At 57.2% G+C, this 23,142-nt stretch overlaps 10 protein-coding genes across 10 annotated transcripts; all 10 read left to right on the top strand.

Moving 5' to 3' along the window:
• Positions 1 to 997: 997 nt before the first annotated feature.
• On the top strand, positions 998 to 2,242 carry JKF63_07807 (uncharacterized protein; the record flags this gene model as incomplete). The annotated part of the gene is made up of 1 exon (XM_067903738.1): positions 998 to 2,242. The coding sequence occupies one exon, from the start codon at positions 998 to 1,000 to the stop codon at positions 2,240 to 2,242; it is 1,245 nt and encodes a 414-aa protein (XP_067759997.1).
• A 983-nt stretch (positions 2,243 to 3,225) lies between these two features.
• JKF63_07806 (uncharacterized protein) lies at positions 3,226 to 3,549 on the top strand (the record flags this gene model as incomplete). The annotated part of the gene is made up of 1 exon (XM_067903737.1): positions 3,226 to 3,549. One exon carries the CDS (start codon positions 3,226 to 3,228, stop codon positions 3,547 to 3,549), a length of 324 nt encoding a protein of 107 aa, XP_067759996.1.
• Positions 3,550 to 4,939: 1,390 nt separating this feature from the next.
• JKF63_07805 (uncharacterized protein) lies at positions 4,940 to 5,752 on the top strand (the record flags this gene model as incomplete). Its single annotated transcript, XM_067903736.1, has 1 exon — positions 4,940 to 5,752. The coding sequence occupies one exon, from the start codon at positions 4,940 to 4,942 to the stop codon at positions 5,750 to 5,752; it is 813 nt and encodes a 270-aa protein (XP_067759995.1).
• Positions 5,753 to 7,935: 2,183 nt separating this feature from the next.
• JKF63_07804 (uncharacterized protein) lies at positions 7,936 to 9,327 on the top strand (the record flags this gene model as incomplete). Its single annotated transcript, XM_067903735.1, has 1 exon — positions 7,936 to 9,327. One exon carries the CDS (start codon positions 7,936 to 7,938, stop codon positions 9,325 to 9,327), a length of 1,392 nt encoding a protein of 463 aa, XP_067759994.1.
• Positions 9,328 to 9,816: 489 nt separating this feature from the next.
• JKF63_07803 (uncharacterized protein) lies at positions 9,817 to 12,216 on the top strand (the record flags this gene model as incomplete). Its single annotated transcript, XM_067903734.1, has 1 exon — positions 9,817 to 12,216. One exon carries the CDS (start codon positions 9,817 to 9,819, stop codon positions 12,214 to 12,216), a length of 2,400 nt encoding a protein of 799 aa, XP_067759993.1.
• A 1,320-nt stretch (positions 12,217 to 13,536) lies between these two features.
• Positions 13,537 to 13,959, top strand: JKF63_07802 (uncharacterized protein; the record flags this gene model as incomplete). The annotated part of the gene is made up of 1 exon (XM_067903733.1): positions 13,537 to 13,959. The coding sequence occupies one exon, from the start codon at positions 13,537 to 13,539 to the stop codon at positions 13,957 to 13,959; it is 423 nt and encodes a 140-aa protein (XP_067759992.1).
• A 1,205-nt stretch (positions 13,960 to 15,164) lies between these two features.
• JKF63_07801 (uncharacterized protein) lies at positions 15,165 to 16,181 on the top strand (the record flags this gene model as incomplete). The annotated part of the gene is made up of 1 exon (XM_067903732.1): positions 15,165 to 16,181. One exon carries the CDS (start codon positions 15,165 to 15,167, stop codon positions 16,179 to 16,181), a length of 1,017 nt encoding a protein of 338 aa, XP_067759991.1.
• Positions 16,182 to 17,103: 922 nt separating this feature from the next.
• Positions 17,104 to 19,827, top strand: JKF63_07800 (uncharacterized protein; the record flags this gene model as incomplete). Its single annotated transcript, XM_067903731.1, has 1 exon — positions 17,104 to 19,827. One exon carries the CDS (start codon positions 17,104 to 17,106, stop codon positions 19,825 to 19,827), a length of 2,724 nt encoding a protein of 907 aa, XP_067759990.1.
• Positions 19,828 to 20,619: 792 nt separating this feature from the next.
• JKF63_07799 (uncharacterized protein) lies at positions 20,620 to 21,477 on the top strand (the record flags this gene model as incomplete). The annotated part of the gene is made up of 1 exon (XM_067903730.1): positions 20,620 to 21,477. One exon carries the CDS (start codon positions 20,620 to 20,622, stop codon positions 21,475 to 21,477), a length of 858 nt encoding a protein of 285 aa, XP_067759989.1.
• A 702-nt stretch (positions 21,478 to 22,179) lies between these two features.
• JKF63_07798 (uncharacterized protein) lies at positions 22,180 to 22,767 on the top strand (the record flags this gene model as incomplete). The annotated part of the gene is made up of 1 exon (XM_067903729.1): positions 22,180 to 22,767. The coding sequence occupies one exon, from the start codon at positions 22,180 to 22,182 to the stop codon at positions 22,765 to 22,767; it is 588 nt and encodes a 195-aa protein (XP_067759988.1).
• Between the last annotated feature and the right edge of the window lie 375 nt (positions 22,768 to 23,142).

Genomic DNA, 23,142 nt, shown 5'->3' with positions numbered 1-23,142 from the left:
CTTGGCTTCCCTCACAGAGCTGGGTAGTGGTGGTGATGGACCTTCGGTACACCACGCTGAGAGTTATACCCCTGTCGTCAAGGAGTGGCAATAAGTAGAAAGAAACCAGGGGAAAAAAGAAAATATTATTCGAGATGCATCCTGAGGCGCAGAGAAGGCGGGTGCGCTGAGATGAACTCCAACGTGTAGGTTGTCGCACCGGGCGGCGCCCCGCTCCCCCCCCTTCGGCACACACACACACACACACACAGACACGTGACGGGGTGGTATATACGTGTGATTCTATGTCCAAGTGCACGAGTGCACTTTCCTGGGGTGTATGTGCACGTGTGTGTACATCTATATAGTATATATATATATATTATATATATATATAGATGCACTCACATGTGGTCATATATTTTACTTGCGCGTCGTCTGTGCACGCCCTTCCTTCCCGTTTCTGCCCCTCCCCCCCCCCCCCTCCCCCCGCCCCCTTGATGCGCTTCCTCCTCGAAAGCACCTTCGAATTCATCAGCCCCCCTCCCCTCCCCTCCTCCGCCCTCCGCCCTTCTTTCTTCCTTTTCATTGGGCATCGTTTTCCATATTTTCATAGGCTTTGTTGGCCTGCTCGTTGGATTCGTGCAGTGGTTCTCCTGTGCGCGGAGCACAGACACTCGCCATTACCTGTCGGCTTGCCTGGCTCGTGGATCCATTAGCGTGCTTACGTGCGCACGCGCGCGTGTGTGTGTTTTGTTTTGGCGCGGAGGGTGTGTGGGGATCGAGGGCGCACAGCAGCAGTCGATTACATATGCAAAGGGGTTTTGTCACTCCGCGTCGGCTGAGCATCCTCTCGCCCCCCCCCCCCTCCCCTTTAGTCGAACACCTACGTGCGACCCCCCTTCCCTTTCTTCACACGGTACCCCCCCCCTGTTCTACCTCGCGTGTGCGTGTGCGTGGCTTTCTCGACAGCTAACCGAGAAAAGCACACACACACACACATTAAACACAAGGCGAGATGCGGCGTCTCTGCCTGCTGTTGGCATGGCAGCCGTCTTTTGTCAAGCACGTCTCAGACCTGGAGCCGGTGCCACAGCCTACAGCTCCGCTGGAGAAGCGACGCAGGCAGCATGTCCCGCTTTCTCTACAAGCGCGCGAGGAGTTGTCTCGAAAATCGAATGACCTACAGTACCACGTTGTCACACAGGACTGGTTCGGTCAACGAGTAGACGACTTCATTACTCAACACCACCCGGAGTGGGACTATGAGACGGTGAAGCGGCTGGTGCAGCAGGGGCACATCTACCGCTACCGAAAAAACGGAAAGAAGCGATATACTCGACTAACAGATCGTCTTGAGTTCGATGAGCTGCTCGTCGTGCCGACAGCAGGCTTCTGGGAGCGGCAGCTCGCACCGCCGAGTGGGGCGGAGCTGCAGAGCTCCTCGTCGTCTCAGGGGCAGGAGCGGCGAGAGAGATTCCATCTCTCCGCCAAGGCGCGTGAGATGGCGCAGGAGATGGTGCTTTTCAAGAATGAGCATGTTGTCGTGATAAACAAGCCCAGTGGCGTGCCGATTATGCCAACGCATGACCCACTCGCCATGAACATCACGGACCTCCTTCCCGCCTGGCGGTACACCAACACGCAGAAACCAATCATATGCCACAACCTTGACAGCGAAACGAGTGGGTGTGTTGTGCTGGCGCGCAGCAAGAACGCACATCGCATGCTGGGGCGCATGTTTGTGAAGCGCGTCGTTCCGAATAGTGTGTACTGGGGCTTCGCGGTGGGAAGGCCCCCGGTCAACTTCGGCCGTATTCGCATGCACTTTGAAATACAGAAGGGTCAGGGGGGCGATCTGATCGTGGCACGCCCAAACCCTACGGCGAACTCAAAAGTGGGCATTGCCGAGTTCGTTGTCAACGCCTCCGCGCTGGAGTTCGGCAGCTTCATCTCATTTTACCCCCTCACGACGCGGCGGCACCAGGAGCGCATCATGGCCGCCCACGCACTGCGAGCCCCGCTTCTCGGCGACGCCAAGTACGGTGGCGAGAGCGCCTTCCCGCAATCCATGTCGCTCTTCTGGGACCCAGCCCGAAAAGACGTCCCACTGCATCTTCACCACCGCAAGATCCAACTTCCCTACAAGAATGGCTCCGGTGAGTTCGTCTGCGTCACGGCGCCGCTGCCGCTACACATGGAAAAGACCTTCAAGAGGCTGGGGTGGCCGGTGGATGCGGATGACCCGCTAATACCTGGCTGACGAGAGAGAGAGAGGGAGGCTGGGGAGGGAGAGTGGGCCACACTATACATCCCACGACAGTAACCACAACAAAGTCCTAAAGAGGTGCGAGTGATTAAAAAAAAAGGTGTGGGGAAGGGGGACACTTTTTTTTTTCCACCTCTACTCCTCCCTCTCCTCCTCCTCCTTCTGCCCCCCCTCCCCCCCTCCCTCCCTCCCTCTTTCCCCCAAGGAAAGTTTATTATTGCACTTTGGAGGGTGTTTATGGTGAAGCGAGGGAACAAAAGAGGGAGGGGGTGGGTGGGTGGGTGGGTGGGTGGCCTGCACACATACACGTAAAAAAAGAAAGATTTGCATCGACACTAATACGCGCTCTTTCCCTCTTCCTTCTCTTCCCTCCGTCTCCACGTTCGTGTGCAAGTTGGGTGGTGAGTGTGCAAGGCGCGCCCGTGTACGCTCCATTGTCATCTCCGCTCGAGGCGGAAAGCGGCCGAGAGGCGATAAAAAGGGGGAGTTTTGGGTGGGTGGGTGGGTGGGGAGGGGAGGAGAGGGGAGGGGTGCTGCAAACCTCCTCCCCCATTATCCCCTGCACGACATTCCACTCCCTCTTCTTTTTCTTCCCCCTTTTCCTCTTTTCAATTCGCTGTGTAAGCGCGACCATTCACCTTTGCCATCTTCGCCCATCTTTTGTCTCAGGCAGGCGTGTAAGAGTCTGCCTTGGTCTCGAATAAATCACCCCGCACACACACACACATACACACACACGAAAAAAAAAATACATATAAAAGCCTGAGCTAACCAGTGATCCCTTGGCAATGCATACCTACTATTCTCCCCTCCTCCCCTTCATCCATCCCTCCATCCATCCCTCCCTCTTTCCCTCCTTCCTTCTACACACACACACACACACACACAAACCAAATGAATCAATAGCTGAACACTTAAAGACGCGCACAGGATATATATATATATATATATATATATATTTATTTATATAGTGGGAGATGCCCTTCGCTGAGGTTTATGGCGTAGAGCAGTTCCGTGAGATCGCGAATGAGGGAATACTCACAATTGTGTGTTTCAGCGCAGTGTGGTGCGGCCCATGCAAAACTATCGAGAAAGATTTGGATAGGCTCACGTACGAATTCGCAAATGTGCGCTTTGCAAAGGTGGACGCAGACAACAACACGGAGATTGTGTCCAAGTGCCGTGTGATGCAGTTGCCAACGTTTATGCTGGTGAGGGCGGGGCAGATGCTTGGCTATGTTATTGGAGCCGACATAGCACAACTGAAGGCAAAGATACGAGAAGAGTTGAACAAGTCTTGAAGAGGGTGGGTGGGTGGGGAGAGAGAGAGGTGCCGGTGTTTCTGTGCGCGTGTGTGTCTTGTCATCCCCCCCCCCCTTCGGTGTTCTTGTGGCACCTGGTCGTGGTCTCTTTGACCTTTGTTGACGTTCCCCACACTTCTTCTTCTTCTCTCCCACTGTGTATGTGTGCTTGTCTTCTACCCGCTATGGGAGGGATAATCATGATAAGAGAGGGAGGGAGGGAGGGAGGGAGGAAGGAGGGGGGGGTGAGCGTTCTAATAGATCCCCCCCACCTTGTCTTCAAGGAACCAAAGCCCCCCCTCGTTTTGTTGTTACCGTCGCATATTTCTGTGTGCGTGGTCTGTATGTTTGCGGCTGTTGTGTACTCCTCAACCCCCCTTCCCTACGATTTGATTTTCCCCTCCCCTCCCCTTTCCCACTCGCCCCCCCCCCCCCAGCGCCGACGCTTTGGTCTAGTTCTCTCTGTTCGTGGGGTGGGGGAGGGACGAGGAGGGAAGAGACGCGCTTCGTTATCCGTGATTATGTGTGTGCCCATGACGGCTATTTCATTTTCTTGGCTCAGAGCTGACACACACACACACACTTTCGCATATGGATACAAACACGTACACAAGGAAAATACACAGCAAGACCACCCAAATCATCACGGCGATCCGCACCTCTCCACAGACCACACACAAGCATATACATGTATACGCATACATATATATTTGTTTATCTGTGTATGTGTGTGTCAGAAGCAGTGGACTGCAAAAACAACAACAACCCCACACAAACATCACTACCCATCCAAGTTGTGTGGGCGTCTGTGCATCCTCCTGGTTTGGACATGTATGGCTGAGTGTGTGTGTGTGTGTCTCTCTCTCTCTGGGGGGAGCGCTGCTTTTGTTTTTTCTCTCTCCCTTTATCTCTCCATCTCCCACGCCATCAACGGACCCTCTTCCCACATGTGTTTTCATATACACACACGATCACATGTTTACTCTCATATGCATCCATGTGCACGCACTCAATGAAAATCCCCGCCCCTCTTTTTTTTTTGTTCCCCTCCGCCCATGATAAGTCAAGCCTCCACTGTTGGGGAGAGTGTTCACCCCCCCTCCCTTCGTTCCTTCCCTTCCTACGTTTGCCCTCCCCTTTTTTTTTTAAATTATAAATCCACACGCATAGACACACCAGACACGTCTCTTCTTCCTTTCCTCCCTCCCCCTCCTCCCTCCCTCTCTCCCCCCTCCCCTCCCCTCCTTCGTATAGACGAGGGGTGAGGAGTTCCACAGTTGCCACCTCGCGCGTGCCTGGGATCTCTGCGCCTCCCCCCCTCCGTGTGTGTGTGAGAACATCTTACTAGATTAGGCTCTCTCTCCCTTCCCCCCCCCAAAAAAAAAAGAAAATGCCTCAAAATGCAGCGCAACTGAACCGGATGCAGATTCGTGAGCAGGAGGCCCTTAATCGGCAGCGCCGAATTCAGGACGAGGAGGTAGCGCGGCGTGGTGCAGAGCTGGTGAGGCGCACGCAGTCACAATATAAACATGTCGCATCGCACGGCTACGGCCGAGCTGACGGTGGTGAAGATGGTCTTGCATCAGGTGGTTTTACTTCGTCGAATAGCAATGAAGGCGCACACGACGAGGTGCAGATCCGCGTGTACGTGCGCGAGTGCGATGAGGGGTCGAGCCAGACTTTCTGCTACAAGGAGACCACCGGTAGTGCTGCCCGGCGGAGCGTCAGTGGCACCCTTCCGGCCATAGGTTCGCCAGGGCGCACTGGGGCGCTGCGCGCAGCTGGAGCGGGTCAGGCCTCCGGCGGTGCTGGCGGTGGCAGCCTTGCGGGCATCTCCTCCAGTGCAGCCTCAGCTAAGGCGGATGCACCGAACCGGGCACGGATCCCACGATATCTGCAACAGCGCAAGGCGGAGTTGGTCGCAGAGAAGGAGGCGATTGCTGCAGAGACGGAGCGCCAACGGCAACTTTCTCTGATTCCCGCTGGCCAGCGCCGTGTATCAGAGGAGGAGAAGGAGGACACGCTGCGCCAGCTGGATGCGCGGCAGCAGGAGTTGGAGGGGCAGCTGGCGCGTATTCCCATCCGTTATGACACACGATCGATTCTGCAGCGGCGCAGCGCGATCGAGTCGGAGCTGCGGCAAATCGAGGCAAAACGTAACCAGTACAGCACCAAGGGAATCCTCTACGTTCCGCTCTGCTAAAAAAAAAGGGAGGAGAGTGGTGGGGGTGAGGTGTGGGGCTGTGGAATAGGGTGGAGGGAACCATAATTATCACGTCTTCACGGAGGACTCCGCTGCCCTGCTTACGTAGTAATGATGGTTCGATGCTCGGAATGGTGATGTAAGCCGAGGTGGCGTGTGTATGTGTGTGTGAGAGGGGGGAGGGGTGGGGTACCCACAAGTCCACGTTTTCGCTCTCTCTTTCTCTATTTGTTGAACCTCCCCCTCCCCCCTCTCACACACACACACAGACCGACACGTCGTGGTACACCTCATCACCCCACCTCGCCTTTGTTGTAGGCCTCCTCGCTGGTTGCTTCACATGCTCTTGTCGATCAGCGGCTTGTCCCATTCTCTCACGCTCGTCATGATGGAAATCGCCCACCCGTTGGATTCCCTATATATTTATATATTTATATTTATATTTATATACATTTATATTTAGTAGGACTCTGTTTGTCCTGTTTTTTTTTTCTGCGCTGTTCTTCCTGCACCATCTCAAACCTTATCAAATGGAAGGGGTGACCCTCCCCCCCCCCCTCGTTACTCCCCCTCTCCCTCCCCCCCTCCCGCACTCCTCTTCCCAAACGGTCCACCGTCGCATACATGTCTGCATGCGTGCTGGTGCTGTACTGTGTTGCTCCACGTTTGCAAGGGTGCGTGTGCTTGTGTGTGTTTGTGTGTGTCCCTATCTCTTTGTCTGTCTGTGTCTTTTTATCTGTACGTGTCCTTTCTCCTCCCCTCCTCCCCCTCCTCCCCTCCTCCCCTCCACACACACACACACACACACACACACGTGTACACCCCCATTTAACAGCACGCACGTACGCGCACAGCCTTACAGGTGATCCTGGACGCGTTTTGGTTTCGTTTTAGATTCGCAGTGAAGTAGCAGAGTCGAGGGAATGGTTTTGTTTTTTTTATTTCATCGGGGAGTTGAGTTGAGTTGAGTGGAAGGGGGGCACATAAAAACTCGATCGCCAGACACACGGTACGTACCGTCCCAGTTTCGTCCACCATCCGCCGCTCCTGCAGCGAGGCCCCAAATAGAGAGAGAGGGGGGGGGTTCCTCATTGGCGTCCGAGAGGGGCTGGTGTAGCTCTATCGCCGATACAATCCGCAGCGCCTCAAGGACATTGGCGACATCCTGGCACGTTTCAAAGGCTGCGAGCACGCCAATGCTAACGGCACCGCGCGCGAGGTACACTCGCGATGGCCTGTCGCCCCACTTATCCTTCGCGGGCGCTTCCGCTGCATCGTGCGCAGAAGAGGCACCGTCTCGGAAAGCATTTTTTCGTGGTGTAGAAGACGTGACGTTGGCAGCAGCGTCGGCGCCTGCTGCGGTGGGCGAGGCGCCTCCGTTATCCTCTGTTTCTTCATCTTGTAGAAGTGTTGTTTCATTTTCTCATAGAACGGCTCTTGACGCGTCACCTGCAGCGAGATCCCGCATCCCCATCACCCCAACGTTTTTTCCGAGTGCTGCCATGGAGCCTGTCACCGTTTCCTCCACCATTGCTGCGGCTACTACCACACCTCTAGACCACCACCAGCGACACCACGAAATGAGACAGTTGATAGATCAGATGTGCTCCGTCGATGTTGGACGGCTGGCGGACCGCGTGGCGATGTTGTCGACATCCGCGCCGTCCCAGCTGTCGCAAACCTCACCGCTACAGTGGCGCCAGAGCCATAATCTTTCAGCGCCCGGGGCAGACGACGAATGCGAGGATGGTCGACACAATTGCAACAACATCGAGCAAGCTGAGCTTCTGCGACATATCGCTGTCTTTTTGCGTTTCTTTTCTCAATGCGCCAAACGATTTCTCTTGCTGGCGAAGGAGGAGGAGAGGCGTATGGGGGATGCAGCGTCGACGACCCCCAATGCCACCTCACTGTCACCGCCGCCTCCACACTTAGAGGAGCGCGGGTCTCCTGTCGACGTGCCGTCACAGCCGCCACCCCAAGGAGGACGCCATCGCATCATCGGCGGTAAGTCCAACACTGAGCAGAGGCCATGTAGCACCACCGGGCTTCTGCACGATAAAAGGAACTATGGACCGGACCACCGGTTTGGCGTGAACAGTGGTGCTGACGAGCGCGTGACTCGCGGGACTGCAAACACCGCCACTTGCTCACAGAATGCCGGAACTGAGCACCGCGTTGCGATGGGGCCCACCTCAGAGCCATTCGCAGAACCGTCTTCGATACAGGCTTCTACCGCCGCTTCTGTTCACCATCACGATGTCGAGCACGTGGACGCCGCGGCCTCTAGGAGCCGCCGCGTCCCTTCGTGTGAGTCAGGCATTCGACAGGCTCCCTTTTCCTCCTCCGCTCCTCCACGTTCGTCGCCCGCTTCTCTTTCTACGACCACGGTGAAGCGAAGCAACTCCCCGACGCACCGCACGAAAACTCTCTCCCCGTTCACCTCGTCCCGCAGTAGGTGCAGCGGATTCTCGCTTCGGACGCCGTCACCGCTGCTCCGCCGTGGGGGAGAAGCGACACAAGATGCCACATCTGCAGCCGCGACGGCGAGGGCGCGTGGTGGTCAGCGCAGCCCTTCCACACTCCTTGGCGGTTCTCCTCTTGCCACACCACCGCGGCCACCGACATCTCCGCCCATGCGCGGCGGTGCCTTGGTGTTACCACCACCACCGTCACTCCCGTTCGCACCCAGGCGAGTGCACGTGTGGACGCCATCTTCCCAACTCAACCGTTACACTGCAGCTTGTGCAGCTCTGCAAAGCGGCGACTGTGTTGTTCTGCAGCCTGGCGTGTACTATGAGGAATTGATGTTGGACAACTGCGGACACGTGGAGTTCACAAGTGCGTTCCCAGGTGCCGCTGTGGTGCTGCGGCCTTCCTCTCCCGTAGCGCCTGCGCTCTGCATCCGCGGCGCACGCAGCCAGGTGGATCTGAAAGGTGTCGTGCTCGTGCAGGGGGGAGGGGGGGAGGTGGAGGAGGAGGCGGAGGCGAAGAGGTGTCTGAAGGTGGGCGCTGCCACTTCTGTGGACCCGTCTTCTTCCTCCTCTGCTGCACCCGCGCTACCGCTGCTCTCGGTGAGTGGCGGTGCGACACTGCAGGCGACGGCTTGTCACTTTTACGGCGGCGCAGGCGGCGGCATCGTCGTTGCCGGACTGCACACGCGGGTCAGGCTGGACTTGTGTCTCATCTCGCGCTGCGGTTTCGCAGGCCTTTACGTGCGCAACGGCGCCAGCATTGAGGCTCATCGGTCGCGGGTGCGGAGGAATGAGGCCGGTCTGCGCGTGCTGAATTCCTTTTTCTACGTTTACGAGTCGACGGTAGAGGAGAACAAGGGGGACGGCGTTGTTGTTCACGAGGGAAGCATGGGCGTTCTGGAGGGGTCCAGCCTCATAAATAACGGCGGCAACGGGCTCTTCCTCGAAGGCGGAGTTGTGAAGGGGGTGCAGGTGATCGCCTCCACGATCGAGTTGAATGCCCTCTACGGTGTACAAAGCTTACGTGGGTCGAAGCTTCGCATCCGATCCTCTTACATCCGCGACAATGGCTTGCTTCCCATCCGCGAGGAGAACGACTGAAGGGGGAGAGGCCGATTGGGGAAAGGGGGGGGGGCTAGGAAAGAAAGAAAGAGAAACGATGCGACCACGCTGGCTGAGTGATGTTGGCCCTTGTCGACGCGTCCGCGGGAGACAGACTTGCAAGGCAGGCCAAGCCAGGCGGCACTGAGCCTGCAGTTTTATGGAGGGTTTAAGTTGCTTGTGTGTGTATATTGATGTTCTGGTGGTGGTGGGGCATCACAGCCCGTTGGCCCCCTCCCCACAGAGAAAATTATATCCAGAGATGCCTTCCTTGGTTGATCATGCAGCCTCTTGGCATGGATATGCATACCTCTCACCACCACCACCACCACCACCCCCTCTCCTCTCTCTCCTTCACTTCTCTTCCTGTGTATATACACACACACACATATATATATATATATTAGGCAGGGAGATAGCACAAACGCACACACACACACACGCACACACTTGCTGCAGGTACGGAACATACTCAGAGGAAGGGGCCCAATGGAGGACGACGACGATCTGCTGAATGATCTTCTCTCTTGGACGCCGTCCAAGCCATGCGGCAGTAGCACCAAGTCCGGCGCTCACACCGTGGCTGCTTCTTCGACCTCCCCATCTGCGGTGCACCGACACTCCTATTCTGGGTCGCTGCGGGAGACGTGTGTGAACACGGAGACGGGGACTCCGAACACCGGTAAGGCGGACACCCAACGCTCCTGTCATAATGCCAATGACGCAGATGAGACGCGGCGCGTTCAAAGCACGGTATTCGCATCCGCGGAGACGTCGCCGCAGCTGCCGCCACTGCCATCGCCCTCACCACCGTTGTTCCACATTCAACCGGACATTGACAGGCGACTCTACCCGCATCAACGCGAGGGCGTTCAGTGGCTCTATTCACGTCACTGCAAGTCTCGTGCCTGCCTTCTGGCAGATGAGATGGGCCTCGGCAAGACTGTGCAAGTGGCCGTTTTCCTCGGCCAGCTCTACGCGAATAAAATGGTGAAAACGACAATCCTCATCGTCCCACCGACTTTAGTCCCAGTGTGGACGGCCGCCATTGCCGAGTGGGGTGGAGTGTCGCTCGCCCCACTCGTCGAAGTCATTCACAGCGAGTCTCGTCCGAAGCGGCAGGCGCGGTGGCAAAAATTGCGCTACGGGCTCCCGTGTGTGCTGCTCACGACTTATGGTGTGCTGCGGCAGGACGCGGCAGACATGAGCGCAACTCTTGTTGACTATGTTGTGCTGGACGAGGTGCACTGGATCAAGGACTCCACCACCTCTGTCTTCAAGAAGGCTTTGACCCTCTCAGCGCGCCACAAGATCGCGCTGACTGGCACGCCACTCATGAACACCTTCAATGACATGTGGAGCATTTTTCGCTTCCTCGATGGGTCGATCATCGACATGGAGAAGTCGAGCTTCAACGCCGTCAGCGGAACGCTGTTGCGTGGAAACCAGCGCGACGCCAGCGCGGCCCAACGCGAGGCCGCTGCGGGTGAGCTGGCGAGGCTGCAAGCCGCCATCCGCCCATTTATGCTTCGCCGTGAGAAGAGGGATGTCGCCACAGGGGTGCTGTCGAGTAGAAAGGAGGATGTCGTTGTCTGGGTGCGCCTGACGAACGTTCAACAGGAGTTGTACGCGGCCTTCTTGAACTCGAAGGAGGTGACCACCGCGCGTGACGGCGCTGTGGACGTGGACATCGCTGACAGCTCTGTTGGCGAGGAGGGCATAGTGACAGGTAGCTGCCCTGGCGCTGATGACACCTCAGCCGCTGCCGCAACGGCTAGTCTGTCGTCGAATCCCTTGCTTCTTCTGACAATGCTGTCACAGATATGCAGCCATCCCTGGCTGAGCCTCGTGGACGAGGCCTTCGTCACCGCCCTGGCGCGCCACCCGTACGAGGCGCCGGTGGCGGAGCTCGGCGATATTTTTAGTGGTTCTAAGTTGTGGGTGGCACTGCGGCTGGTCGTGCGTTGCGTTTCAGACCAGCGCAAGGTGCTCGTTTTCTCCCGCTCCAAGCGCCTCCTGCACCTCTTGAGCTTTCTCCTGCGGGAGTGGAGACTGGCACACACGCAGGTGGATGGTGACATGCCGAGCGAGCGCCGCTGCGCCGAGGTCGACCGCTTCAACAGCGATGCCGGCGTGTGGGTGTGTCTGCTCACAACGCAGGTCGGCGGCGTCGGGCTGACTTTCACCGGTGCCTCGGCTGTGGTGCTGCTCGACCCCAGCTGGAACCCGTCAGCGGATGACCAGGCTGTGGACCGCGTACACCGCATTGGCCAGCAGCGCGACGTTGTGATCTTCCGCTTGGTGACGTGTGGCACGGTCGAGGAGAAGATTTATCGCAACCAAATATTTAAGCGCATGGCAGCACTACAGTCCACCAAGAGCGACAGCAGCGGAGGACGCCGACGGTCGCCCACACCCCAGGCCGACGGCGATCTCTACCGCTATTTCACGCGTGTGCAGCTGCGCAGCATGTTTGTCATGGAGGACTTGGTGCACACCAGCACAGCAGAGCAGCTGGAGCTGCTGCACCCTGGGCAAGTTCGCTCGCAGCTGCGCGAGGAGCTGTGCAAGATTGAAGGTGTATGTAACGTTAGCGACAACGCGTCTGTGCTGACAGAGACGGTCGCTGCGGACGCAGGGGGGCGCCATGTTGCACAGCGGGTGTACTCCCCTTTGGCCTCACCGGAGCGCATGTGCTGCACAGAATCTCTCTCACCAGCGCCATCGCAAGCATCGCCGTCTCAGCAGACGATGACGCGATTGCGCAGCCGATCACACGACCTGCAGGAGACAGGCGATGCTTCTCGGCGCCATCGCGTCGATGTAGAGGGCTCGCTCCCCAACGAATGTGTCGCGAGAGAGGGCTACGACGGCTTCGCAAACCATTGAAGAGGGGGGGGGTCTTCGGCATGGATGCACGCATGACGACGCCAGCGACCTCCGTGATGACCGATTCGCTGGGATCCCCATATTTGTCGTCTCTTCCGGCTTGCAGTGCAACGAGGGTTATGCCACCCCTACAGTCTGAGGTTTGTGCGAGCGGTCTCTCTCGAGGCCCAGCGTTTTCCCGGCGTGACGGCGGTCGATGAGGCAGTGGCGGGGCGCCATTACTGCTGCCTCTCTTGAACGAGCCGCTCGGGAGCGCGTGTTAGCGATGCTGCGATGTCCTCCAAAGTGGTACCAACAATAGACGTTGCCCAGTACAGACGTCATCGTGTGAAATCGCTAATGTCCCCCATTTTGGTGCAACACCGACGGTGGCGCAACCCCTTTTGTGTCGGCGCCAGCAAAGGGGGGGGGCGCGGGGGTGGGCGAGCGATGGATGCAGCTCCGCCGAGTTCGCATCGTGCCGCTCCAGCTCCTGAGAGGGGAGTAGGGTCTCTACTAGGGCTTCTTCACACCGCCTCCTCATCTCCCCCACCCCTCTTGTGCAGCCATAAATTCTTTTTTTTTGTGTTTGTATGTTTGTCTGTGCGTATGCACGCTCGACACTGGAAACGGTGATGTTGCGTGCTTCAGCTGGTCTCTCCCCCCCCCCCCCCCTTCCATACACACACACACACACGCACCATCTTGGTAGGCCCGTTTCTTCCCTTTTGGAAGGAAACGTTTTTTTTTTTACCCTCCCGTTAGATCTACGCCTTACACGGGGTTCCCTCCCCCTCCCTCCTTCCTCTCCCCTCCCCCTCCCTCCCCTCACTCGCTTCCTCTCCTTCTCTTTACATCACCATCCGTACATGTACGCAACATCTCTAGATCATTCCTCTTTGGCACCATTCGGGGCTGTCAAGAATTTAAAGACTTTAAAAAAAAAGCAACACCACCAAACAAACAAAAAAAGGGGACCGGCATGGTGGTGTAACCCCCACCGCCTCTTCCCCTCCCTTCTCCCCCCCCCCCCACCGTATACATGCACACACGCGGGGAGGTGGCTGTACACTGCCATATAATCTGATATGTAGTATTTATATATGTTTTACTCTTTCGTGATGGCCTCGATGACACTCTGCAAATGGAAGTGGTCCTCATAACTGCACTTGCATTCCCTCCTCCTCCTCCTTCACCCCCCCTCTTTTCTTTTTTTTTTCTTTTGGGTATAGCGGACGTGCTCGACTGCCTTTCCTTTGCTGAACACGTCGAGACGCCAACGTGTGTGGTGACCCTACCCCCTCCCCCCTTCCCCCCACCCTTTCGGACACCATACCACCGATGTACCGCACAACGCCTCAGATACTCTTCCAATTCGTGGGTGGTCTGAGCATCGCCCAACTCGCCTTCCCCATTCTCCACGACGCCATCACTTCCAAGAACACGTCGAGCTCCAATGTCGTCGCCACAGCCACACCAGGTAGTAGTGGCACACTTTCAGGGGTTTGGGGCAGTCTCAAGTGGAACTTAGGCCCCCCCACTGGGGTGCATGGCACCCTCGCAGACGACATCGAGGCACTCCTGCGAACTCACTGCTGGGTTGCATCTGCTATTTTGTCTTTCACGCTACTCTCTGGTGGCACCCCAGCACTACTGGGAGGCGGTCTCAGCGTCTACTGCAACAGCAGCCCCGAAGGAAAAGCGCGTTACTCGCGGTTGAAGCAGCAGTTCCGCAGCTTTTCGGAGGCGGGCAATCAAACATAAAAAACTATTTGGGCATCTTCGTGTATGTGTGTGTGTGTATGTGTCGGTGGTGGTGATGGTGTGTGTGGGGGGGGGTTGAGCAGGTCTCGCATGGCATCGGTTTGGATGTGCCCACTCTCAATTCCACAACAAAAAACGAAAGCTTCTCCCCCCCCCTGCCCGCCGCACTTTCACCTTGCCAAAAACAAAGACCACTTGTAGTGGCAGTGAGAGGTTGCTCACCTGACGACGGTGCTGTGTATTACTCCTGACGTCGACAGGAGAATTCTTGGATGATGCTGTTCAGAGGAGACCTTCGAGGCGGCAGGTGTGTCTGTCTGTCTGTCTGTGTGTGTGTGTGTGGGGGGGTGTTAGATTTGGCACGTGTTTTTTTTTTTGTTATCTGCGCAGAGTCGGTCAATGTGCAGCGCACTCATTACACACACGCACACACACACACACACAGACAGAAAGTTACACGCAAAAAAAAATAAAAAAAACAATAAACAATAAGACGTGTGTTTTCTCCGCTCCCATTCTTTTTCTTCTGGGAACGACGTGTTCTCGATTTTAGACAATGTTCGAAGAGAGGCTTCGTTTTTTTTTTCCATCCTTCCGCGAGGGGTCGCGATGGGAGGAGGTCATGCTTCATAGACGCTGACGTAGAGCAAAGGTGAGCGTGGTTATCCCCACGCGACCTCAGCCAGTAAAACGAAGTTCACTGGTAGTTTAGCCGACGTGAGCTCGTCGCGACATCACGCATTGCACGGCGAAGTATACACAAGTGTGTCATCGGAGACGAAAGACCCCCTCAAAAAAAATGCCAGGGAAAGATGATCGAGCGCTAGCCTGCGCGCCAAGCCGCACAAATCAGTGAGTGGGAGTACGGAACTACCAACCTTGCTGTGTTTTGACAAGGCGTTAGGTGTAGGCGGTACGTTCGCCTACGTGTACACCTTCTGTGGTGGTGTCCGACGACACCCATCTGCAGCTGCTGTCAGAGCCCATTTCTTTCGTTTCCATCTTCCAATATGACTCTCTTCCTCCCCCTTCCTATCTCCCCCTCCCCCTTGGGCGACTTCCCTCAGGGGCCATTGTGTGTGTGTAAGCCTTCGCATACATCGTCTCCTCTCTCTTTGTGTGTGTGCGTCTCTCTCTCTCTCTCTTTTCTCTCTCTCTCTGTGTCTTGGTGAGTGGGTGTAGGAGTGTATCCGTCACCCGTCACCATGGCGTGCATCGCTTCGTTCACCGTCTACGGGTTTATCACGGCGCCCGATTTCCAGCGGTGTGCAGAGGCGGCCGCGTACGTCAATGAGAACTTTCCCGAGTCATATGTGGTCGCCGTGACGCAAGAGCTTCCACGAGAGTTTTCAGAGCGACGGGATGCGTGGGCAGCCGCGGGGCAGATACCTCTGCAGCGGCAACAACCAGCAAACACATCGTCTGCTGACAGCAATGAGCCGAGTACCACGACATCTGCAGCTGCCAACGAGTCTGTCACAGTACTGGTGGTCCAGCACGCCAATGGGAGCATGCCACAACAGCTCCTTACTGCAGCGATGTTTCTGGACAGCATCGGTGCTCACACGCACTACAAGCCTGTCCCCACGGAGGACTACTACACCGCGCGAGGCCAGCATGCGTGGAGAACCTTCCTCGCTTCACGCGACTGCCAGTACTGCTGGATGGATATCTCCATTGATGACGTCCCAGTGGGACGAATTTTGTTCGAGCTTTTTTCCACGTTGACACCGCTGACCTGTAAAAATTTCTGCGAGCTCTGCCGTGGCACTACAGTTCTCAGAGACGATATCGTTGAGGACTCCAACTCATTCGACCCACCGCCAGCGCAGCAAGTGCAGCGTATCGGCTACAAGGGCACTACGTTCTTCCGCACCTTGAAGGATGCGTGGGTGATGGCGGGTGACGTGACGGGGGCGCACACCGGCAATGGTGGCTACTCGTGCTACGGCCGATGCTTTCCAGATGAGGCCTACACTGTTCCCCACGACGCGGCTGGGATTATCGGCATGTGTAATGACGGTCCGCACACCAACAGCTCCGCGTTCTACATTACGCGTCGATCCATGTCGTGGATGAACAGAAAGTATGTTGCCTTTGGTCGAGTAGTAGACGGCATGCACGTGGTGGATGCGATCCACGCAGTGGAGGTGCGCCACAACCAGGCCCCGAAAGCGGCAATCGTGATCACCAACTGTGACGTGCTGGACCCGACAGTGTAAAGAAAAGAGTGTCTGAGGGAAAAGGCAGCGTATGCGGTGTAATACATGAGAGAGTCCGATCAGATCCGGGCCAAACAGACTGGAGACGTTTGTGGGCTCCACAGTGGGGCATGGGTGCGGCTGCACTTCTCCTCTATAGTGTGTTGTAACGCGTGGCGACGTTTGCTTGTACATTCTTTTGTGTATCACACTGCGGTTCGTCGCTGCTTGTTGCACAAAGGAAGGATGTGTGTGTGTGTGTGTGTGTGTATATCACCTAGGTTGTCCCCTCCCCCCTTTTTTTTTCCTCCCCATCGTCCTCCCGGATCGTCTGTCTTGGGCACACGCACATGTGTCTCTCTCTGTGTGCTTCTTCATTTCTCTCAATGCCCCCCTCCTCTCTCGGATCATGTTCGATGTACTATACTAGAACCCCCCACCCCCTCCTCCAGCACCCCAACCCCACCCCATTTGACCAATCCCCGAAGTCCCTCTGTCTTGACCTCGCTTGCTGTCTGTCTGTGTCTGTGTGTGTGTCTGGTTTTACTACTTCGCTTCTCGCGTAAACACCTCGCTAGCGCGAACTCGCAGAGACAGCAGCGGCGACAAGTGGCGACGCCTGCTTCTTCCTGGCTTCGTCCCCTACTTTCACCCCCCCGAAAAAAAAAAGAAATAATAACAAAAAATAACAGCAGGAGCAGCAGGGCAGCCGTTCTTCATCTCTCTCTTTCTCCTTCGCCTCCGCTCTTTTTTTTTTCCCCTGCCCATGGATCCCCCGTGCATGAAGCAGCGACACACACTCGCACACATAAAAGGGGGAAAACGGGTGCGGCTTCTGTTACCCCCCTCCCCCCCTCCTCCTCCTCCTCATCCTGTCACGTGGCTCATACCGCTTTGCTGTGTATGTGTTGTTGGCTTTCTGGCGCTGCACAGAAAAAAAAGGATGAAGCCCAGTTCCAGGGGTCACCACGATAACGTGACGCGACTGACAGAGAAGGGGTTCAGCAAGACCAAGGCCATCCAAGCACTCAAGGATGCTGGAAACAATTTACAGACTGCCCTGCTCATTCTCGAGCGGCAGCGTGATCAGGAGTTGAAGCAGCAGCAACGATCGCGCGGGGTAAAAGGGGCGTGCACGTCGAGTGGCCCCCTTTCGGCTGCCATTCCATCGCTACAACGAACGAAACCGCCTCCGGCGTCCAGCTTGCTCGCTCCCTCTCCCGTCACCGAGACCCTACGCAAGCAGCAAAAGCGGCATCATCCCTGTGTCGTGCAGTTCGGGTCGTGCCAGTTCGGTGAGAGGTGTCTCTTCAGGGATATGCCCGGCGACGTCTGCATAAATCACATTCGAGGCTCCTGCATCTACGAAAATGCATGCCGACGTCGCCACATGATTGATGGCGTTGACATTCGTAATTATGTCTGGGACAGTACTGACGACGGCGACTCCGCAGAACATCTGCGGAGCGGTGACGTGCTCTACCGCGTGCATGCCGTCGACGGGATGGGGTCGAAGGTTCAGGTCGCGGAGGTTATCCATGACGAGGCCGACGCCTGCGCAATTGGCAATGAGGGTAGCAACAACAGTGGTAGCGTGGCGCATGCACAGCTGGTCGCTCCGCCGCCGCTCGCCTCGGACTTCAACCGCCTTCGAGGGTCTGCCCCATCGTACACCGAACCCATGCTACCGTCGTCGCTGTACACGTTCGAAGTCAAGGGGACGGATACTACAGACAACGAGGAGGTCGATCAGCCAGGTGACGGCGCCACTAGATCAGGTCCAGGAGCAGAGGTGGGGACGCACCCGACCCCGTTCCTCGATTTGCTTAAAAACATGGCTGGTGTTGCGCAGTCCCCTTCACTCAAGATTACAACACCACCGACCTCATCATTATCATCTTTCCCTCCTGCACAGACGACCCCCGCTCGTCTCCGTCGTGCACATCATCCGTGTGTCGAACAATACGGCAGCTGCAAGTACGGTAAGTCTTGCGCTTACATCGACCGTGACGCCGACGTCTGCGTGCACTTCCTTAGAGGAGTTTGCCGCTACAGCGCCGACGACTGTCATTATCGCCACGAAACAGAGGAGGAGTTCAACGCCAAGCTTATCGCTCGAAGCGCTCCGGCGCCGTGGGCGGTGGACGTCGCCGACACGGGAAGGGACTTGCGGCACACCAGAACACCGAGAAATCGCCTCCAGGACGGCTTTTTTCAGACGGCGACGGCGTCAGTCTCGGGTCGTGACACGTTGCCAGGTGGTTCATCACCCTCGCGAACGCTGCCGTCTGGGGAAGACCTCGCAATGTTGTCGGAGGCGTTGCGCCCAGCCAATCCTGCGGCAACAGAGAATAACGGCGATGGTGACGGCGGTGACTTCATCAGCGCCTCGGAGTTCGACATTTTCGTGCGTCTGCTGGGGGTATTCCCAGATGTCAAGCCGGTTGTGGTGCTGCAGGCGCTTCGCATGAGCTGCGGAGACCCCGTTTCCGCGAGTGACATTGTTGCTCGCCTTGATGCCGTCTCAACCACGGCCGATGTGGACGACGTGGCTGCTGCTCTTGCGTTGGCGGCCGCTGAGGAGGCAGAGGCGAGCGAGGAGGCTTCGGCCAACGCGGCAGCAGCAAAGACAACCGAGCATCATAACGCCCTTTTAACACTCGTGTCCCTCTTTCCAGCAGTCGAACCGACAGCGATTGAGGTGGTGTTGTCGCAGCATCATGGGGTGTTCTCCGAGTCGTACAATGCCCTTCTCTGTGCACAAGAGAGGGTGGCTCGGTCAGCCATATGGAATGGGAGCACTACGACTATGGCGCCAGCCGACCAGCTCCGGGTAGAGAAACTCTGCGCCATGTTCCCTGGCCTCGACGCCGACGTGGTGCGTTGTGCCTTCTGCTCCGCAGACTGCCAGTGGAAGCGCGCGATCACTGCTTTGAATGATTTGACGAAGGAGATGCTTCACTTCGAATCTACCGTGACTCCAGTGGTGCCTGAGGGGACACTTTCCAGCGACGCGGTGGTGTTGTCGGGGCAGCGGAGTTGTTCGACGGCAACGACAGCAGTTGCGGCGGCGGCGGCAGCAGCAGGCGACACCAACACCGCCCACGTTGCACATGAGGCTCCAGCGGAGACGAGCGCGGAGGCCTATAACGCCTATTTGGCAGCCGAAAAAGAGATACTCGCGTTTGGCGACTGGCGGCGGGTGCGGGAGCAAGCTTGCCTAGTACAGTCGCAGCGCTGCCGTGTCCTTGGCCAGGCCAGCGCCGCCTTTGTGAGAGGCGACGGCAGAACCGCGAAGCTCTTGAGCTGCGAGGGCCATCGACTCGGTCTCGAGTACAACCGATTGAACCGCTTGGCGATGCTGGCCCTGGAACACGAGCGGCTACGCGCAGATGCGACGAGCACACTCGATCTCCATGGCTTCTACACTTATGAGGTGCACGACGTACTGGTTCGTCGGATCCACCTTTGCCAAAATCGTCGTATTGGCCAACTGCGCATCGTGACAGGGGAGGGCAAGCACAGCAAGCGCGGCTGTCAATCCCTTTACCCCACTGTCATGGAGGACCTCCGCACGGACTCATTCCTGACTGCAGCTGTGAAGGTGAAGTCCATCAAAGCTGGTTATATCGATGTCACGGTGCGCCTGCCGACTGCTAAGGCCTAATCCAAAAAAAAAGGGGGGGGGGGCAGGGGCAGGGCCAGGGCCGGGGGAGGGGGAGGGGGGGAGGAGTTAGGCGACCCATAGAGTCGACAGGAGGGGCATTGCTAGTCAGGGAGGGCCAAGGAAAGACCACATGTGCGATCGCATCTCACACGCGCGCCCGCTTCAGCACCGCTTCTCTTCCGTGGGCATTGCGTCTACATACACCACCACACGTCTCGCCTCACCGCTCCTCTGCATCAAACACTGGTGTTCAGACGACAACTGCTGCACAGCAGTGATTTCACCTTCTCGGTCGAGGACCATCTCATCTCTGGTTTTCGTTACCATTTGCCGCCGCCGCTCCCCCTCCCCTCCTCCCCCTTCTCTTTCGTTTCCTTTCTCCTCGCATCCAAGGCAGTTCTTGACAGCGGCGGCGGAGGGAGGGAGGGGGCGGTGTGTTCGTCACTGCTGTGCAGACCTTTAACACAAACATCTACACGCCAGAAAAAAAGACGAGTGGTGAGTGCGCCGTGTCTTCATCTCATTCTAACATTATTATCTGTGACTGAGTGAGGGGGAGGCAATGAAAAAAACAAATGAACAAGCAAACAGAGAGGGAATGAAGCATCCGTCGGTCTTTCTTTGCGTGTTACTTCGCGGGCTTCCTCCCCTCCTCTCCTCTCCCCCCCTCCCCCCCAAAAAAACATCCCCGAAAGAGCTTACTTTTTCACGGCCGCCGTGCGTGTTGCACGCTCGTGTGTGTGTTCCCCTCCCCCTCTCCCAATCAACCCCTCCCCTCCCCCGCTTCTTTGTATGCACCCCGGCCCTGTACAAAATACGTACTTGCAAGTTTTACATCACCAGACTCTCAAGCACAGCGCCATGAGCGTCTGCCGTGGTATCATCATTGCTGGTGTCACAAACCGAGCACGGACCCAGATGGCTGAGGCGTTCTTGCGGGCTTATACTGGTGGCCGTCTGTTTGTTTGCAGCGGGGGTGTGCACCATCTCGGCACGGTGCATCCGTTGGCGGTGGCCGCCATGGAAGAAATCGGCATCGATGTCAGCCGACAGTCCTCGTCCTCTTTGGCTGGCGCGCGCCGGCAGCGCAACACGTACGACGTCTACGTCAGCGTCGATGCACCCTACTCGGGGCGGACGAGCGACCGCTATCAGCGGCGCTACACAGACACGCAAGCTGCACAGGAGAGCTCTATTCGCAGTGCTGGACCATCGGCGTCATGCTCACCGTTATACACTTATTCCAGCTCAGATTTCTCTGATCCACTACTGGTATCAGCGACGCCAGCACACTGGACGGTGATGCAGGACACGACGGACGCGCGTCAGAGCTGGACGTTGTGGAGTCCGCGCAACCCCTCCGTTTTTCACGAGCGCTCAACGCGCAAACTGCAGGATGACCTGTACGAAGGCGAGCCGCTTTTCATGCGCCTGCAGTCGCACGAGCTGCGCAAGGCATGCCGAGTGCAGCGGCGGTGGGAAGTCCCAGAACTCACCCAACGTTTCGCACTGGAGACGGAGGCGGAGCAGAAGAAGCGGTTTGTGCAAGCGCGCGACCTACTCGGTGCTCTGGCCCTCGCGCTCGTACGCGACTTGGAGCGGGAGTACGGTGAGACGTTGCTAGATGAGGCCTACCGTAGTCGGCTATAAAAAAAAAAACATTGCAGCGACAGGATACATGTTGTTGTGTGTACCTCCTCTCCCTCTCCCTCTCCCTACCCTCTCCATCCCCCCATCGCCATCTGATTCCTGCCCACCCAGGGGGTGGTGGTGGTGGCAGAGGTGTGTGTGTGTGTGTGTGGTAGAAATGGGAGGAGGAGGAGGGGGTTTCCCTGGAAAGGGGGGAGCCTCGTCGTCGTCGCACTGGCTGATGCGCCTATCGTGACAATGCGAGCAAGAGCACTTCACTCATACATGTATACACACACACACATATATATATATACATGTATGTCTGTGTGTGTGTATACGTGTGTCCCCGCACGCACACCACCGCTGCACGCGTGACTGTCTGCGAGCGACTGCGTCGGGGGCTTTTGGCTTCCCTGCGCCAGAATCGTGGCGGCGGCACCCGTGGGAATCCCCCCTCCTCCCCCATCTCTTCCACTGCCGCATCCGCACTTCAATTTTCATGTCGTCTCGTCATATTTTTCTCTACCTCCTCTCCTCTCCTCCCCTCTTCCTCTTCCTCTTCCTCCTCCTCCCCCCTCTCCCCCCCTTCTAGTAATCCCATAGGTGCAACGACACGGCGTGCGTATCCGGCAGGTGAAGGGTTACTCTCGCTCAACGAGGCGGCAGCTACAGTGCAGTCGACACAGATCCCCTCCCCCCCAAAAAAAAACCCACACCGTCATGTACAACGGTGTGGAGGCTGCCGCGGTCAAAGGCACTGGACTGAGCGGTTATGTCCAGCGCAGCCGTGTGAACGTTTCCGCAGCGGGCCGGGCACCTGCGGAGCAGGGCGCAACAGCGGTGGAGGGCGGGGCATCGATCAACCCCCTCGAGCAACGCCGTGCTCAAGGCGAGAACCGTGAGATGGCAGCACGGCTCGACTCACATCGTGCTCTGCGCGAGGTACGACTGCGCGTTTTTCTGTACCGAGAGGAGCGCGAGGCGGCCGGGGTAGACACCGTCACGGTCGAACGGGAGTGCGCTGAGCTGTACCAGTCATTGCTTGTTGCCGCCAAGCGTCAGCTGAAGGTGCAGCAGAGGACCGAGAATGCGAAGACCGCCGCCAAGTTCGCCTCGGCATTCGGCGTGAGGTCTACGACGGCTTCTACCACCGGTGGCAGCGCCGGCATCGGAAGCGCGTTCGACCGCTCTGTGCAGGAGGTGGAGAAGCATCGCCTCGAGGATGAGCGACGCCGTCACCAGGAGGCACAGCTCGTAGAACACCTGAAGCGTGTGCGCTGTGAAGGCAAAGATTCAGTGACGGAGTAAAGTCCTCGAACAACCGCGATCCAGAGGACAAAGGGATGGGGGAGTCGAGAGATGAAGAGGCGGATGGGGAGGAGGGGAGAGGTGTTCATCCCACACCTTCTCACCTGTCGAGCACACTCTTCCCTGCGGAGGTAGGTGGGTGAGTGAGAGTTGGCTTCGCTTAACCCCCCCCCCTCAGCGTGCCTTCTTTGCCCTTGCGCTGCTCACATATGTGGCTTCCAGCACTTTGGAGATGGTTGCTGTTGCGGTCTACGGCCGTGCGTCTCCCCTCCCTCCCTTGACTGTCTGCGGTTTGGTGCAATATCATCCCCAGTCGCTCCTCTTCTCTCTTCTTCACTCCTCCTTCTTCTGCGGTTTACCTCTTTGCTCGTGCTG

This window comes from Porcisia hertigi, chromosome 1 (genome assembly GCF_017918235.1).
Source record: "Porcisia hertigi strain C119 chromosome 1, whole genome shotgun sequence".
Lineage (NCBI taxonomy): Eukaryota > Euglenozoa > Kinetoplastea > Trypanosomatida > Trypanosomatidae > Porcisia > Porcisia hertigi.
The sequence above is the reverse complement of the archived record's forward strand: the minus strand, read 5'-3'. Positions and strand labels throughout refer to the sequence as shown.